The sequence below is a fragment of the Pollachius pollachius genome, assembly GCF_949987615.1.
Source record: "Pollachius pollachius genome assembly, chromosome: 8".
NCBI classification, from domain to species: Eukaryota; Metazoa; Chordata; class Actinopteri; order Gadiformes; family Gadidae; genus Pollachius; species Pollachius pollachius.
In genome coordinates this window covers 6,786,224-6,802,212 of record NC_136941.1, presented here as the reverse complement: position 1 = coordinate 6,802,212, position 15,989 = coordinate 6,786,224, and the positions used below count along the sequence as shown (strand labels likewise).

Below are 15,989 nucleotides of genomic sequence, written 5' to 3'. Positions count from 1 at the left end.
ACACAAGGGGGCCGTGAAGGGTGTTTCTGATCCCAATGTTCATGCCTCGAAGGGCAAGTACGAGTCGGCTCCATTAAAAAGATGTTGAGAAAGCAATATATTTGTATGAATTTCTTTTTTGAAAAGATTAAAATGTAGCTTCTGGTGTGCTTTCATTTTCACTGTTTTTGGATTCAACCATCCAAAAACAGTGTCGTTTGCATACATATTATTCTTGTGTCTGGCTGTCGAAAAAAAACGCTGTCGCTTTTAAAACAGAAGGTCATTCGGAAATGATAATGTTCTGACTTGTATCTGCTTGCATCCAAATCATGTCCTCAGAAACATGAGTCGGAACTCTCTCACCACCAATCAGGAGCTCTATAAAGGGGACTTCCTCATGAGTAACAACCAAAAGTTCAAGGCTATCTTTCAGGTGAGCATGGATGTAGAGATGTAGTAACTGTAATGTCATACGAGCAAACTAGTCTTTCACCTAAACGATATCTTATCTTCATGTCCACAGGACGATGGAAACTTTGTCGTCTACAAATGGTCTCCAATCTGGACCACCAACACTGAAAGTAGCCAGGCTTACAGAGTAGTTCTACAGGAAGATACAAACCTGGTCCTTTACACCAAAGCAGATGAGGCACTCTGGCGCACTGGTTCTTACACTACAACTCCTAGATCTCGGGTTCGTCTGACCCTGACCGACGATGGGCACCTTGTAACTTACGACAATGGGGTGCAAACCTGGTCATCTTAAGCATTGCTAAGAAGTTTCAATTCAAACTGTGCTTTTATGCGATTGATTGAGACATGTCACACAGTGATTGGTGTTGCATGAAATAAACATATCATAACTGCTCACTGTGTGGCCCTTTTGTTTGTTATTTATGTTTATTTTATTTCTAGTTTTAAGTGTTCACCATCAAACCGCTTACTTTTTTCACTACAAACCTTGACCAGAGGCCTTTGTAATGATTTGACTATATAAGAAGATAAGGTACCACTTTAAAATAAGAGTAAATTAATTAACATTTATTAAACATTTCTTCGACAGTAATAAGCATTAACTAATAATTAGTTCATTGAAAGTTAACTACTTGACGATTAATGACTTTCTAATGGTGTACATGTTTAGTAATTATGTTCATGTTAACTAAGGCATTCATTTATACATTGTCTAGTAGGGTTAAAATGTTTACAGGCACACGCACCCACGCTCTTGTTAGCATCTTATTTGGAGACCCCACCAAAAGCTAACGTTGATGTGAAACCTCGGTTCTGGTACAAGCCCCACTGTGACCCACAGAGAGAGGGAGAGCCACCCCACGGCTCATAGTGTGTTACAGATTCCTGGGACGCATGCCTTCCGAGTCGGAAGTTGGGAAATCTCTCAGCTCTCTTGCTGCATTTCTCCGAGGCACTCCCATTTTTGTCTTCATCTCTCGGAATTCTGAGAGTAGACCGAGAGCAGTGATGACGCTCTCAACAAAAATTTGCTGCGCCCGTGAAGAGATTTGTTTTCTATGTATATGTACCACGTTGGTCATTTTAATGTTGATTTTAAATGCTCTTACACACTTGATTACCAATTGCTACTTTATTCCGGTCACCAATTTATGCATTGCACGGTCTTGCTGTGCGTGCAATATAATGTAAAGAGATGTTTTGTTGTTTTTCGAGCTGGTTTGCTAAGGAGGTTAATGTTGCTAACAATATACAATGACTAGCCAATTCCAATGAACGTTCATAAAGGCCTCGTGCATGCCTTTCCGTGTCTGTTAGTTATTTACTATTTCTATGAATTTATCTAAATGTGTAGGAAAGGGGAACTTTCTGGCCAGGGTTCGGCCCTGTGTAGAGTCACTATGAAAAGGTAACCACGAGTTTCAAAAGGTCAGGACCCTGTTGTTTTTTTACGTGGAGAGAGAAGTCTGCCTATGATGGTAAAGAGCGTCACTGATCATATCATCAGTAATACGCCTATGGCTTATCGATGGGGACGTTGTTGAGGTCTTGGTCAAACCTTGAAATAGCACTGTTTCACTACTTGTTCCATAAATCCCCCCCACTCCCCCCCCCCCTTTTTTCTTGTCACTCAAAAAATATTCTACAATATTTCTATGATTTTATCTAAATGTGTAGGAAACGGGAACTTCCCTGCCGGGGTTCGGCCCTTTGTAGAGTCACTATGACAAGGTAACAAGGCAATTTCAAACCGTTGAAAACTGTTTTCACTTAAATGTGCACTCAACATCACACATGTATGGACGGGGTTAATGGCATACTTGAGCTCAACTGATGGAATCGGATGGAACCCTATGCATTGGGCCCAATGGAATGAGGCACATGCAATGTTGTTGCGTTTGTTTTGGATACATGGCGCAAGCCTGCATACACGTTCCACGGGGTTTCTTCTCTGAATACAGTCAGATCTAAGTTTTCCTACAGCCTTAGGCCCAATCCCGTTACACCCCTTGGCCCAAACCCTTAACCCCACCCCTACCCCTCAATCCTACCCCTACGAAATGGGACAACAACCCTTCAAGACCCAGTTACAGTACGTCATTAGTAGTCGTTGACAGGGTTTTGATCTTTATATCTATTTTATTTTTTTGATCTTTTGATACAATATCTGTCTCTGGAATATTACTGTATAGTTTGAATGTCTTAGGAATGCAAACTTGCCCACATGGAAAAACACGATATGAATAGATATCAGCTCGATCCCTCCGCTCAACTACCTCAGCTGGACGTCTGGTACCGCCATCGCTAAGAGCAAGCAAAGGTCGATCAGCAAAGTCACAACTTTTCTCTGTTTTGGGACCTCAGTGGTGGAACGAGCTCCCTGCCGATGTCAGCACCGCAGAGTCGCTCACCAGCTTCCGCAAAAGACTCAAAACTCACCTGTTCAGAGTTCATCTCGAATCTGCATAGAAACCAATGCACAGCCACCATTGAATGTTGTACGTCCTGGCACTTGTACAAGGTACTTAATTGTGTAGCATCTACAGTAGCTGCTATCGCCGCTTTACACGGGGAATGGGTTAGCCTAGCGATTGTAATACTTGCACTTGGTTCTATGAACGTCTTTACTGTACCGACAGCGATATATTGTTTCACTTCTTATGACAAATGTACTTATTGTAACAAATGCACTTATTGTAAGTCGCTTTGGATAAAAGCGTCTGCTAAATGCCCTAAATGTAAATGTAAATGTAATATTATATTCATGCTCACAATCTGTTGGAAACTGCAATATTGCACTTTATTTTGGATCAAACATCATACAAGATCAACATAATATATAAAACCAGAATAAACATAGAATTTGAGGTAGTATGCCGGTAACCCTTCCCTTTACAGTCCCCTAATTACTAGGTATTTAAACAAACAAGGCTTTCTTTTACAGTACAGTTTCAGCTTACTCACTGGGTAAATTGTCGTTTTACGTAGTAACGTTGCAGAACATATATGGTACAAGTTTGTGTTGTTTGCATGGAAAGGGAATAACCAGTTACAAAATATATGGTAAGAGCCTGGTAATACCATGGACACAAACAAGGCTGCCTTTTACAGTACAGTTTCAGCTTACTTACTGGGTAAATTGTCATGTTTTACTCAGTAACATTGCAGAACATATATGGTACAAGTTCCAGTTAACTGCATGGACAATGGAATTATCTATTGCAAAGGATATGGTAAGAACATGGTAAAACCATGGAAACAAACAAGGCTTCGACCCAGTATTTAAGAAGATGTACCATGACACTAGAGGAAAAAATGTTCCAAAGATTGTTACCAGGTAAGTATTGCTGTAATTTTTCAATTTAAATACAAACAATTCCGTAGTTTCTGAGGTAAACCTTTTATAAATGGGTGTAGCTGTGAACAATAACTATATAAGAAACAGTAATTTATTGGAAAGTACTATGTTAATTTCTAGACAGTACATAGTACATAGACTTGGGCTGTTATCAACATAAACCTTGGATAACTACTATTGTAACTTGAATTGATGGATAATAGAAGAGTTGTTTCTAAGAATTGGTTGCTTACTTTCCTATGAAGTACACAATTATATCTGAGTTATTACCAACCTAAAACATTTACAACTACACGGTACTTAGTTGAGTTGATGGGTAATAGTAGAGGTTTTTCTTAGTACTTCAGCTGTAGTTCCTCTGTATTTACCTTCTTACCCAATAATATCAATGATTTACCATATATTTATCAGGTAAATACCTAGTAATTATGGGACTGTAAAAGGAAGGGTTACCGATTAATTAACCTTTATTAAACATTTATTCGACTGTAAAAAGCATTAACTAATAATTTGTTTATTGAAAGTGAACTCATGTTTAGTAATTATGTTCATGTTAACTGAGGCATTCATTTATACATTATCTAGTAGGGTTAAAAGGTTTGCAGGCACACGTACGCACCACACAGACACACACAGACAAACACACACACACACAGACACACACACACACACAGACAGACAGACAGACAGACAGACAGACAGACACACAGACAGACAGACAGACAGACAGACAGACAGACAGACAGACAGACACAGTCACTCACAAGCATTGCTAAAGTCTGACCGTGAGACTTGGGGTGGGGTGGGGGGGTCTAACACTGGGAGACAAGCGATGGATAACAGGGTTGTCTTGTTAGCCTCTGATTTGGAGACCCCCACCAAAAGCTAAGGTTGATGTGAACCCTCGACCCTGGTACGAGCCCCCCTGTGACCCACAGAGAGAGGGAGAGCCACCCCGGGGCTCAGTACTGCATCTGCCTCAGCAGGAGCATGACGTGACGGACCCGCTCGGCGCGACAGCTGGCCGTCTGGTGGACCGGCAGCTCGAAAAAGGAGAAGGTAAAGCTGCGCGTGAAGCTGAGGCTGTTGATTGGACGCAGCGGGGGGAGGCGGGGCATGCGCGGAACAGGCCTCCGCCGGGCCCGTGACTCCCTGGCCTCCCTCCCTAGACAGAGACAGACAGAGACACAGACAGACAGAGACACAGACAGACAGAGACACAGAGAGAGAGAGAGAGAGAGACAGAGAGAGAGAGAGAGACAGCGAGAGACAGCGAGGGAGACAGAGAGAGAGAGAGAGAGGGACAGAGAGAGACAGAGAGGGAGACAGAGAGAGAGAGAGAGAGAGAGAGGGACAGAGAGAGGGAGAGACACAGAGGGACAGAGAGAGAGGGACAGGAGTAGAGAGAGACAGCGAGAGACAGAGAGGGAGACAGAGAGAGAGAGAGAGAGAGAGAGAGAGAGAGGGACAGAGAGAGGGACAGAGAGAGGGAGAGACACAGAGGGACAGAGAGAGAGGGACAGAGGAATAGAGAGCGAATACACAAAGAAAGAAAGAATATCAATTTACCCTTGGTCAACTAACTGTAAATTAAGTCGATGGCCTGCTAAGACCTCCTTAGAGAACACAAGAGGACAGACTATAGTTTCTTAATATCTTTATAGTCAATAGTAATAACAGATACTAAATGCTAGGGAATAATAAAGGAATTAGAACAACTATGAGACACCACTTGGGCTGGTGTAATATTAGCTGATACTAATACAACTTAGAGATCCTGCAGTGATACAGGGATAGGCTAATCACTTAGCGACGCTGCGATGCTACCTGGGCTCTCCATCTGGGCCGACACGCGGTGCAGCAAGGAAGGGGAGCAGGGATTCGAACCGCCAACCTCTCTGCCTGCCCCGCGCCGCCCGTGGCGAGAGGGGGGCGCCGCGGGTCGAGGGGGAGGAGCAGGCGGGTGCGGGTGAGGTTGGGCCGGAGTTGGGGGAGGAGGAGGAGGAGGAGGAGGTGGAGGAAGAGGGGGAGGGGGGGGAGGAGGAGGAGGGATGGAGGTGAAGGAGGAGGAGGAGAGGGAGAGCCCTCCCCAGGGGGTGATGGAGGTGTCGGCGTGGAGGAAGGCGTGAGAGAGGGGGTGGGAGGAGGACGAGGGGGTGGGCTGGGACGGCCGGCTGCTGCGCCGTCTCAGACCGGCCAGGGGGAGGCGCTGGGGAGGAGCGGAGGCGGAGCTTGAGGCCTTGGCTGGTGGGGAACAACACGCACGTAGTTTAGTTTATCTGTTTGTAGTTTGGTGGACGGTCCCCTTTGAGTACAGTCAAAGGAGCAGCTTTAGCCTGTTTGGCTAATTTCCAGCTGTAGGCCCCGGCCAGTTGTCAATAGGCAACCCAAAATACAATAAGAATAAAATACATTACGTTACATTTATAATAAAAGCAGGCCTAAGCAAAAGGGGAAAGAGACAAACAATTGCACAAACATATTGCGAGCAAGAACAAAATTTGAGCAAGAACAAAACGGTTTGTTCTTACTCATATTGTTGATGGAGAGAGATTGCGTCGGCGATTCAACATTTAAAAAACATCCCACATAAACATTCTCACACCGACCCATTCTAACAACACGATGTAAACATCCTCAAACCATTTAGACATTCTAAAGAACAACCACAACATTCTAAAATACACCTTAAGATGAAAAAAAACGTAGTATTTTAAAACCAAAACATTCTCACACCTAAACATTTTTTTTTAGAAAAACACTTTACCATTTCCAACTACATAATACTACGTCATCACCCATTATATCCTAACACACATAGCTCACAGTTGAGAGACATGTGTTCTGTTACTTTGAGTTAGTCTCTGTTGGAGGGCAATTAGCAATTGAATTAAAAGATAATCACATAATCAATACCAGACTAATCTGTCAATTTGCAATTTATAAAATCACGAGTCTTAATCACAAGTGATTACCTGCACTCTTTTTTTTCGAAGATCCAATCAGAGGTAAGCGTTCTTGTGACATCATCAGACCTAGTTATGAAAATGAATTAAGAGATGCATTCAAAGTAAATATGTCAATTCCTCAAACTCATTAGTGGTTGTAATTAGCACAATACTCACTACACATGCACGTCTCTGTCTGCTTCTGATTCGTCCATTAATTCCATCCTCATTTCCTTTTCCTCTCTCCCTTTTACTCAAACTCATCCATCCACGCCTTAACTTGTCTTTCTGTCATTGCGTCACTCTATTTAACCCTACTTAATTGTATGCAAAGCCTTAGTAATTCCTTGATATTCCTTTATTAAATTTGTTCTTTCTTATCCTCTTCAGTGCGATATAAAGTCTAATGAAGTCTTCGTCTCATATAAAGTCTTTAGTTTCCTGTGCTTCGCTTCCCCCTCTCACTCTCTCTCTCTCGCTCCCTCCCTCCCTCTTTCTCTCTCTCAGCATGGGGTCCCCCCTATCACTTACCACATCGTGTCCCCTATCACAGTGCATCCACCCTCCCTATTGTTATCTGTACCGTTTTACCGCCACACATTAGGGGCAGCTTGGTACAAATGTGCCTTCAAACTTCAATATGTTAAGGTCCAATGATCATCATTTAAAGGAACATGAAAATGTATTTGAAACAGTTACAACTTTGTTAGTTTATGGTTCTTGAATGAGCCTGGGGGATAGTCCATAACAAATCATTAAAAGGTAAGGTCATGAGTTCTTCTTCAGAGGTCAAACAATGGCCCATTGATAAAGTGAACGGTGCTCTGATGCTCTGATGCCTCCTGCTCTCCTCACCTGGCCACGCCCACCTGTTTCCCTCTCTGCTGGGGCTACGGGCTCGACTCCCTGAACAGGACTGCAGAGGGGTGAAGGGTAGTGCAGTCTTCCTCCTCTTCCTTGCTTCCCACTCTTCATACATTAACCAAATGTAAAAATCTCTCTTTTACAGTGACCTTCTGTGTCTGAATGGTTTGTTCACCTCCTAACCTCATACTTCTCTCTCTCTCCTTTCCATCTCCGCGATGAGGAGATTGCAGGACAATAGGCAATATGATATCAGGTTGAAATATTGATGGAAAGCAATGGGCCCCTCTGTACCTACCTAGGATGGGTGGCCCGCGTGCGTGCACACACACACACACACACACACACACACACACACACACACACACACACACACACACACACACACACACACACACACACACAGAATACAATTTCATTCCTATGCAAGTGTGCACTCATCCGGACATTTGCATTCAATTAAAAAGCACACCATCTCTCACACAGACACACACACACACACACACACAAAGCTCATCGTCTTGACATTGATCTCCTTCTGCTTCAGTGCACAACGGATCCACCTGCTGTCAAACACACATTCACATACTACACACGCCTGTGGAGATACACAAACTACAGAAATACTGCGTCCTCTTGTGCACATTCAACAGCACCCGGGCACTACTGTGGTAGTGCCCGGATGCTGACCAACAGCTCAGTCTACTCCAATCAGATCTGAGGGGCGTGCACACACACACACACACACACACACACACACACACACACACACACACACACACACACACACACACACACACACACACACACACACACACACACACGTAGAACTCAAAACCTCCACTTATGAGCACTTCTCTTCGAGTTGTTAGCATGGAATTAGCATTTTGCTTTGCAAATAAGCAGCAATACAACACAGCGCCACATTGAATTATAGAAGGCCTCATCTTTGATCTCGCTGTATCGCTTCGTCTCTCACACACGCACACAAGTAATATATTCTCCCCTCATACATGCAGAAGGATTCCTGCCACATTCTCCTTTGATCGTTTGAAGTGAATCAATGAAAGAGATTACACTTTGTTGAATGCTAAATATTCACCAAATTTAGTTTTCACTACATTCACTTTATAATCGATCACATGCCCAATTATATAACCGCGATGGTCTTCACATTGATGGTCTTCACCGTTTATAGTTTGGACCTGAATTGGCTTACATTCAGTCTGCTAAGAGATTGAATTCTCGACAGGCCAGGTGGGCCTTATTCTTTGGTTGTTTCAATTTCTCCCTCACCTACAGTCCCGGGTCCCAGAACGTTAAGCCGGATGCCCTGTCCCACCTGTACTCCCCCAAGGACCCCTGTACTGATCACGAAACCATCCTGCCCTCTTGTCTGATCGCCACACTCACCTGGGAGGTTGAGTCCGAGGTACGCCTTTAGCAGAGGCAGCAGCCAGGCCCCGGTTCCGGCCCCCCAAATCGCTTGTTCGTTCTGGATGCTGTACGGTCCCGGGTGCTGGTCTGGGCCCATTCCTCCAAGCTCACCTGCCACCCGGGAATCACCCGCACTTTGGACTTCATCCGCCGGCGATTCTGGTGGTCCACCATGGACGCAGACGTTCGTGCGTTTATTGCGGCGTACGCAATAAACGAGCAATAAACGCGCACGCCGTGTGCACGCCGGTGTGGATTTAAAACCTCACAGACTTGTTTCTACAGTTGACTACTTCTGGCCAAGTTTGAGTACCCAGCTCCCAGCGACATGATCGCTCGAAACAAATACGAAGCGAAAAAAAGCAAATCCCCCAGATTTGAGTTCATCTGCCGTCAGATTTTCAATTGGTCGTCTAAAGTCTGATCGTGAGACTGGGGGGGGGATCTAAGGCCCAGACACACCAACAAGCTGCTTGATTTGGAACTTGCATTTCCTTTGAACAACTAAAAGGTTTTATTTCCTGGATAGTATTATGTTCAGGTTTTCCCCTTTACAAAAAATACGAGGAACAACTCTTGCTAAAAAATGTTGGCATCAGTTGAGAACTGCCACACTTCATCTCACAACATCATATCCTCATTCCTGAGGATTCCTGCCAAGATAACAGAGATAGCCGGCTTTTCTCAGAGCCAGTCTGAGGTTCACTTAACAAACATAGAACACTACAGTTATATGACATCTTGCACCTCCAGTCGAGTTGAGAGTCTATTTACCCCCAGACAGGGTGACTCCAGCATCAGTTAGCAGATTTGTGTTGTTCTTCTCCCGAGATCAAATACTGCAAACAATCAAAAACAGACTTCTGAGGTAAGAATCTGCGACGTTGAAGAAAAAAAAAGGTAAAGATTAAATGCTCTATCTCCAGCAGAGACCAGATGGGTGTCTGGTCCTCTGTGGTCTTCACGGCCAGAGGCGGAGTGACCATCGGGAAGATCGGCTGTTTTCCCGTAGGGCCGGTCCATACATGTGGGCCAGAACTCAAAACCTCCACTTATGAGCATTTTTCTTCGAGTTGTTAGCATGGAATTAGCATTTTGCTTTGCAAATAAGCAGCAATACAACACTGCGCCACATTCAATTATAGAAGGCCTCATCTTTGATCTCGCTGTATCGCTTCGTCTCTCACACACGCACACAAGTAATATATTCTCCACTCATACATGCAGAAGGATTCCTGCCACATTCTCCTTTGATCGTTTGAAGTGAATCAATGAAAGAGATTACACTTTGTTGAATGCTAAATATTCACCAAATTTAGTTTTCACTACATTCACTTTATAATCGATCACATGCCCAATTATATAACCGCGATGGTCTTCACATTGATGTGCAGAACTATAATTCACAGGAGAGTTCTGGATTAAATTGGTATAAATTAATATTTATTAATTATATTTAACAATACAGAGTATAATATCCATCTTTTTGGTAGGATTTATAAAATGCATTAAAATGTACATCATAAAACAGTGTACACACACACACACACACACACACACACACAGGACTTGCTCTCAAATCGTCCCTGTAAATGTATATGCTTCTCTTCTCTTTCTGTCCGTCATGGTGAAGACGTCCTGACGTGTAGCAGCTGTAGGCCTTGACCACAGACCACCACCCACCCCCTCTGCCCTGCCATCCCTCCTCCACCGCTCCCGAGAACCAAGCTCACACCTCTCTGGGTTCCCCCCAGGCCCAGACCCCTGCTCTCACATCCAGGATCGGCCCTCACCCATCCCTCCCCCCCCTCACCCGGTCCCCACTCTCCCCCCCATGCCGCCAGGCCGGCCGCGTCCGCCACGTGGGAGCACAGCGCCCCCGTGGGGCGGAGGCCGGTACTGCACACCCTCCAGAGACGCACCCTCTGGTCCGGGGAGCTGGACACGAGGAAGCCCGGGCAGAGGAGGCTCAGCGCGGTGAGCGGGGCAGAGTGGGCAAGCGAGACGCGGGACTGGGAGAGGAGGGTGAGGTCGGACTGGGAGAGGAGGGTGAGGTCGGACTGGGAGAGGAGGCGCTGTTGGTGGCGGTGGTGGTGCTCTTGTGAAAGTACTCTGCCGCCATCTGTCTGCACCTCGGGGTACCGCACCTGAACCACAGACAGGGTCAGCTGTCCGTCGTCGCCTCCGCTGGCGACGGTTACCAGGCAACCGTCCTCTGTTCTCTCCTGCCACACCGCCAGTGAGTTGACTCCGCTCTGGTGGGCGGGAAAGGTGAGGCACGGGCCGGACGGAGCGGATGTGTCCAATTTCGAATTCAAATTTCCAGCCAGTAATGAGGTTGGGGTAAAGTCCCACAATGCAATTCTGCCATCAGTTGCTGCACTAAGAAGAAGTCTGTATCTGTGAGATTCAAAGAGAAGGCGGAATGTTGGGACAAAGACATAATTTAGCGCTAAAGATGTAAACACGTATTTTCAGTAAAGTAGCAGACACGGTAAATATGTCCTGAAACTCTGGTATTAATAAAGTGAATCTTTTCTTATTTTAAAAGCCGGAATTTGATAAAATTCTGCCCATAAGAAACCTCTTCTTACCTGTTGCCTGTTGCGTCTGCCAGACAGCAGGGGGCAACAGTGAGCACACAGCGGTGGTGGTAGAAACTCTCCCATAACAAATCAAATTGACCTTTGACCTCGCTGATTGAGAACAATCTGGCAAAAAAAACGACAGATGATGAAGGTGAGAAAAGTATGAGTGAGTGAGACTGTGAAAAGTGGATTCAAATGATAAAATATGATATCTATTAGTTTTAAAGTGTTTGAAAGGACAAGAATAAAAATGAAAGGGACCGTTTCTGTTGATAAACAGAAACAAAATCAGCCACACAAACAAATTCCTGTTTTTCTTTTAAATCTTCATGATTTTGTCTCCTGGGGCAAACTGACCTGATTGCTCCATCGCTGCAGGCTAGCGCCACTACAGCTGTCGCGTTGTCGCTGTTAACCACTGCTACGGACATGTATCTGGAGACACACACACACAACATAAACATTAATTTTACTAAGTTAGTTAAAAAACTAAAGATGTAAAGACTAAAGTATGATCTTCAATCGCTGAGAAGGGGAAAAACCAAAGTTATCACGTGTTAATCTTTATACACCGCTTGCCTCGTCTCTGGGTCTGCTTTCACCGTCTTGTGTCGGTTTCGCCTCTTCTCCCACTGCTCGTCTAATCGATGACTTGCCACCTGAATCACCTGGCAATAAGATTCCCGCCTCTTTTCGTCCCAACCTATCAGCAGACGGTAACACTGCATTTGAGCCCGACCACCGGCGGACACAAGCAGAGCAGAGAGCGAGTGTTTTCCGGGCCCCGCGCCAGCTGGGTCCATGACAGCCACCAGAGTGCGGATGTTGGAGATGTGGTCGGTGATGACGGACAACACTTGGACCGCTCCAGAGCTTGGCTGGACGGCCAGGACGGTCAAACTGGTGTCCTCCCCTCCGGTCACAAGGACCTCCCAGTGTCCTTCATCCGACCCCATACCCTGAGTAGTTTGAGACCCGTCCCCGGTACCCCCTACCCTCCCCAGCCTACAGACGCACCCGATGCCCTTCCCATGAACGCCCTCTCTGAGGCCGCAAGCCCCGGTCTTGCTGGCCACCCCGGCCGAGGTTAAGGCCTCTCTGGGGGCCTGCGTGGCTACTACGGCCCCATGCTTGATGAAGACCAGGGCGCCGTAGCCAGGCCAAAAGCTCTTGCAGGGGGGCCAGAGAATCCAGGAGCGATGGCCTCCACCGCAAGGCACCGTCAGCAGCCTCTCCTGCTTCACGGGATCCCACACCACGAAGTTGACCGCTTGAAACCCGGCGATAACAAAGCGACACTCTCTACCGTCGTGCCATCCCTTTGTTCCTCTACCTGTAGATTCCTGTTCTACTTTAGTTTCCACGGCCTGCTTGCGACGCCATTCTCCCTTTTCTACTCCTCCTCCCTCTTCCTCCTCCTCCTCGTCCCCGAGCGGTTCGGCCGTCGAGTGTTCAGGAGGTGCGAGGATCAGAACCCTCTCCAGCCACTCCATGCCCTTACAGGCCCGCTGGACCCTCAGAACCTCCAGCTGAGGCCAGACGTCGGCCTCCATGATCTCCCCAGCGCTGGGTCTGTGGTCCCCCGGGATAACCCACTGCGGTGTGGCGGGGCGAATCCTGAAGACCCGCACACAGCCGTCCCGCCCGGCGCTGTATAAGAGGTCCCGGTGCTCGCAGACGGAGGTCACCCCCTGTTTCCCGTGCACCCCAAACAGACAACTCAGAGGCTGGAGGGGCGGGTCAACCTTTCCTGCGGGTTTCTTCCCGCCGTCATCCGACCACTCCTTCCCTTCTTCATCACAACCGTTTGTTTCCTTTTCATTTTCTGCATCTGCGTTGGTCTGTCGGCCAGCTGAGCTTATGATTAAAGAGTCTGGATCTACCCTCTCCTCGTCTACCTCCTCTCCTCCTACTCGTCTGCTACTTTCCTGAAACAGCAGCAGGGATCCTCTCCGGTCCCCACACACCCACAGCGCCCCCGGTGGACCTTTGCGGTGGCGCACCGCGCTGGTTATCCACCGCTTGGCACAGGGGGGCAGAGCAAACGGAGGGCGAGGCTCGGCGATCAGAACTGAGCCTGAGTCTCTATTCGGCCGTGCCTCCACGCACCAGCGGTGTACCAGGCCGTGTGAACCCGACGCTAGCAGGTACCCCGCGTGGGGCGCATGTCCCTCGACCCAAACGAGGCTATGGATCTTCCCGTCCCCTCCTCTGAGAGACAGTCCGCACTGGGGATGGGACATGTCGAAGATATGGATTCCACCGCTGAGGTTCCCCACTGCACATAGGTGGGCTTTCCGTGGGGTACTCTTCACCGTGACGGTTAGGACCTCCATCACGCAGTAGGACTGGTACGCCCGATCCCCCTGCCACAGTAAGTCCCACTGTCCGGCGGCCGCACAGCAGCCCTGGTACACTGCCCCCTGGTCAGTGCATGCCAAGATTTTACTCCGGGCCCAATTTGCGGTTCCGTCCTCTACCATGCACAGCCCCTTGGGCGTGCCTCTACCAGAAAACTTCAAGTCCGTCAGGGCGGCTGTGGCAGCCATCCCCACCTCCTCCTCCGCCTCATCATCATCTTCCTCCTCCACTTTTGTCTCCTCCACCCGCCACAGCCTCACTCCTCCATCGGCGCCCCCGGTAGCCACCCACCTCGCTCTGGTGCCGTCCTCCTCCCTTCCCTCGCTCACGGCGAACGCTCGGATCCCGCCGGCCCGATGGCCCTTCAAGGTCTGGGCCACCTTCCCCCCGCCGCGAGACCAGTCCCAGACCAGGCAGCACCCATCCTCCCCGGCGCTGTACACCTTCCCGGGGGAAAGGTGCACGGAGAACACCCGGGCCTGGTGTCCGTACAGGACCACGAGGCACGCGGGGTCCGGGTCCCCGCACGTGGGACCAGGGCCCCCCAGAGCCCCGACGCCCCACACCCTCACGCTGCGGTCGTCGGAGGCCGAGGCCAGCCAGCCTTTCTCCCGGAGGTAGCAGATGCTGAAGATGACGCCGCCGTGCCCCAGCAAGCGCCTCTCCACAGGGGCTTTGCGTTCAGGGTCGCCCCCTTCCTCCCAAACCACCTCCACCTCCTCTCCCCTTCTGTTAGGTCTCCAAAGAACCAGCTGGTTGAAGACTGTCCCCCCGACCAAGACTGAGTTATTCCAGGATTGGTCCACCAGCAGCAGGGCAGAGTACAGCAGACATCCATCCAGGCAGCCGCAGCGAGCGAGGGTGATCCCTTCGTGAGGGTCCAGGAGAAGAACACTGTTATGGGCTAGAGCCACGCCGAGGAGGGCGCGTCCGTCCTGAGTCAGCCAGCAGAGATCCAGGATCCAGTCTCGGAGCTCTATGAGGGGGCCGTGGGCCTCCAGGCGCACAGGCTCCCCACCGTGGGGCTGGGTGATGAGACGCACCAACCGCACACCCTTACCTCCAAACACCGCCAAGTCATAGAGATCGGGCTCTGTGGTGGAGCTTCCTCCTGGGGGCAAAGATCAAGGACATGTATTAAATGCTTGATAAAGATTGACGAAAATACATGATTGTCATGATCAGGAGGAGAAAGCATTGTCCATATTCAGTGAATAAAAAAAGTAAAACCAATTAAATATTTCACTGAATGAAACTAAAATACATGACGATTATTTGACTAATACACAGCTAAGGGATGCAGTTTCAAATAATAACAGTTTAATTGTGAGTAATCCTGCCCAACCTTCTTCTTTCTCTGCCTCATGGTTCTGTTGTGGTTGTTTGTCCTTATATTTGGGGCGGACACCATGAATCCGATAGTGCTGAAGAACAGCAATCGAGGCTGTGGCTCTGGTGCGCGACTGGAGGCTGAAAACGGTCAAGATTGGACCCTCGCCTGTGAGAAGTGTATACAGTTAGGGGCCTTCGTTAGAGAGAGGGAATGGGCAAGTGTAGAGAAAGACAGAAAAGTAACGGTTGAGGTTGAGGAAGAGCTTACCTTTCAGTAGGTAATCCTCCAAGAAAAATTCCAATGCTGTGATTGGAGCAATTAACACCACCGTTTCCATTGTGGAGCTAGGTAATTATTACCATCCTGAGTGAGCGACGACGGACTGTATATATCACGTTACAGAAGGAGGTGTTGAGTAACTTGGATACTTGACTATAACTTGCAGGTTAGCCCCATGACATGTCCAACAGTCAGTAAATAAGGTTTTTTTCCTTGTAATGAAACACTATTTATTTATGCATGCCTTGTTTTACTTACATACAGCTATACGTGATAAAATGTGTCTACAATCCAACCGAAGGTGCTTCTCACAGACAGCTATATGAAAATGTGTCCAATACATCCACGCCGTTCCCATGGTCCTT

At 47.7% G+C, this 15,989-nt stretch overlaps 2 protein-coding genes across 3 annotated transcripts; both read right to left on the bottom strand.

Moving 5' to 3' along the window:
* Nucleotides 1-4,280: 4,280 nt before the first annotated feature.
* On the bottom strand, nt 4,281-9,552 carry LOC307079083 (uncharacterized protein). 2 transcript variants are annotated; one of them, XM_079741176.1, is made up of 4 exons: nt 9,040-9,552; nt 6,790-8,343; nt 5,642-6,058; nt 4,281-4,979 (listed from the first exon to the last, which is right to left on the bottom strand). In XM_079741176.1, the coding sequence occupies exons 2-4, from the start codon at nt 6,842-6,844 to the stop codon at nt 4,777-4,779; spliced, it is 675 nt and encodes a 224-aa protein (XP_079597302.1). In that variant the 5' UTR covers nt 6,845-8,343; nt 9,040-9,552; the 3' UTR covers nt 4,281-4,776. The 2 variants fall into 2 exon arrangements, with proteins under 2 accessions (XP_079597302.1, XP_079597301.1); XM_079741175.1 differs by having other exon boundaries at nt 6,790-6,849.
* A 1,133-nt stretch (nt 9,553-10,685) lies between these two features.
* wdr6 (WD repeat domain 6) lies at nt 10,686-15,949 on the bottom strand (the record flags this gene model as incomplete). The annotated part of the gene is made up of 6 exons (XM_079742323.1): nt 15,613-15,949; nt 15,358-15,510; nt 12,231-15,123; nt 12,009-12,086; nt 11,658-11,774; nt 10,686-11,463 (listed from the first exon to the last, which is right to left on the bottom strand). Exons 1-6 carry the CDS (start codon nt 15,680-15,682, stop codon nt 10,686-10,688), a joined length of 4,089 nt encoding a protein of 1,362 aa, XP_079598449.1. The 5' UTR covers nt 15,683-15,949.
* Between the last annotated feature and the right edge of the window lie 40 nt (nt 15,950-15,989).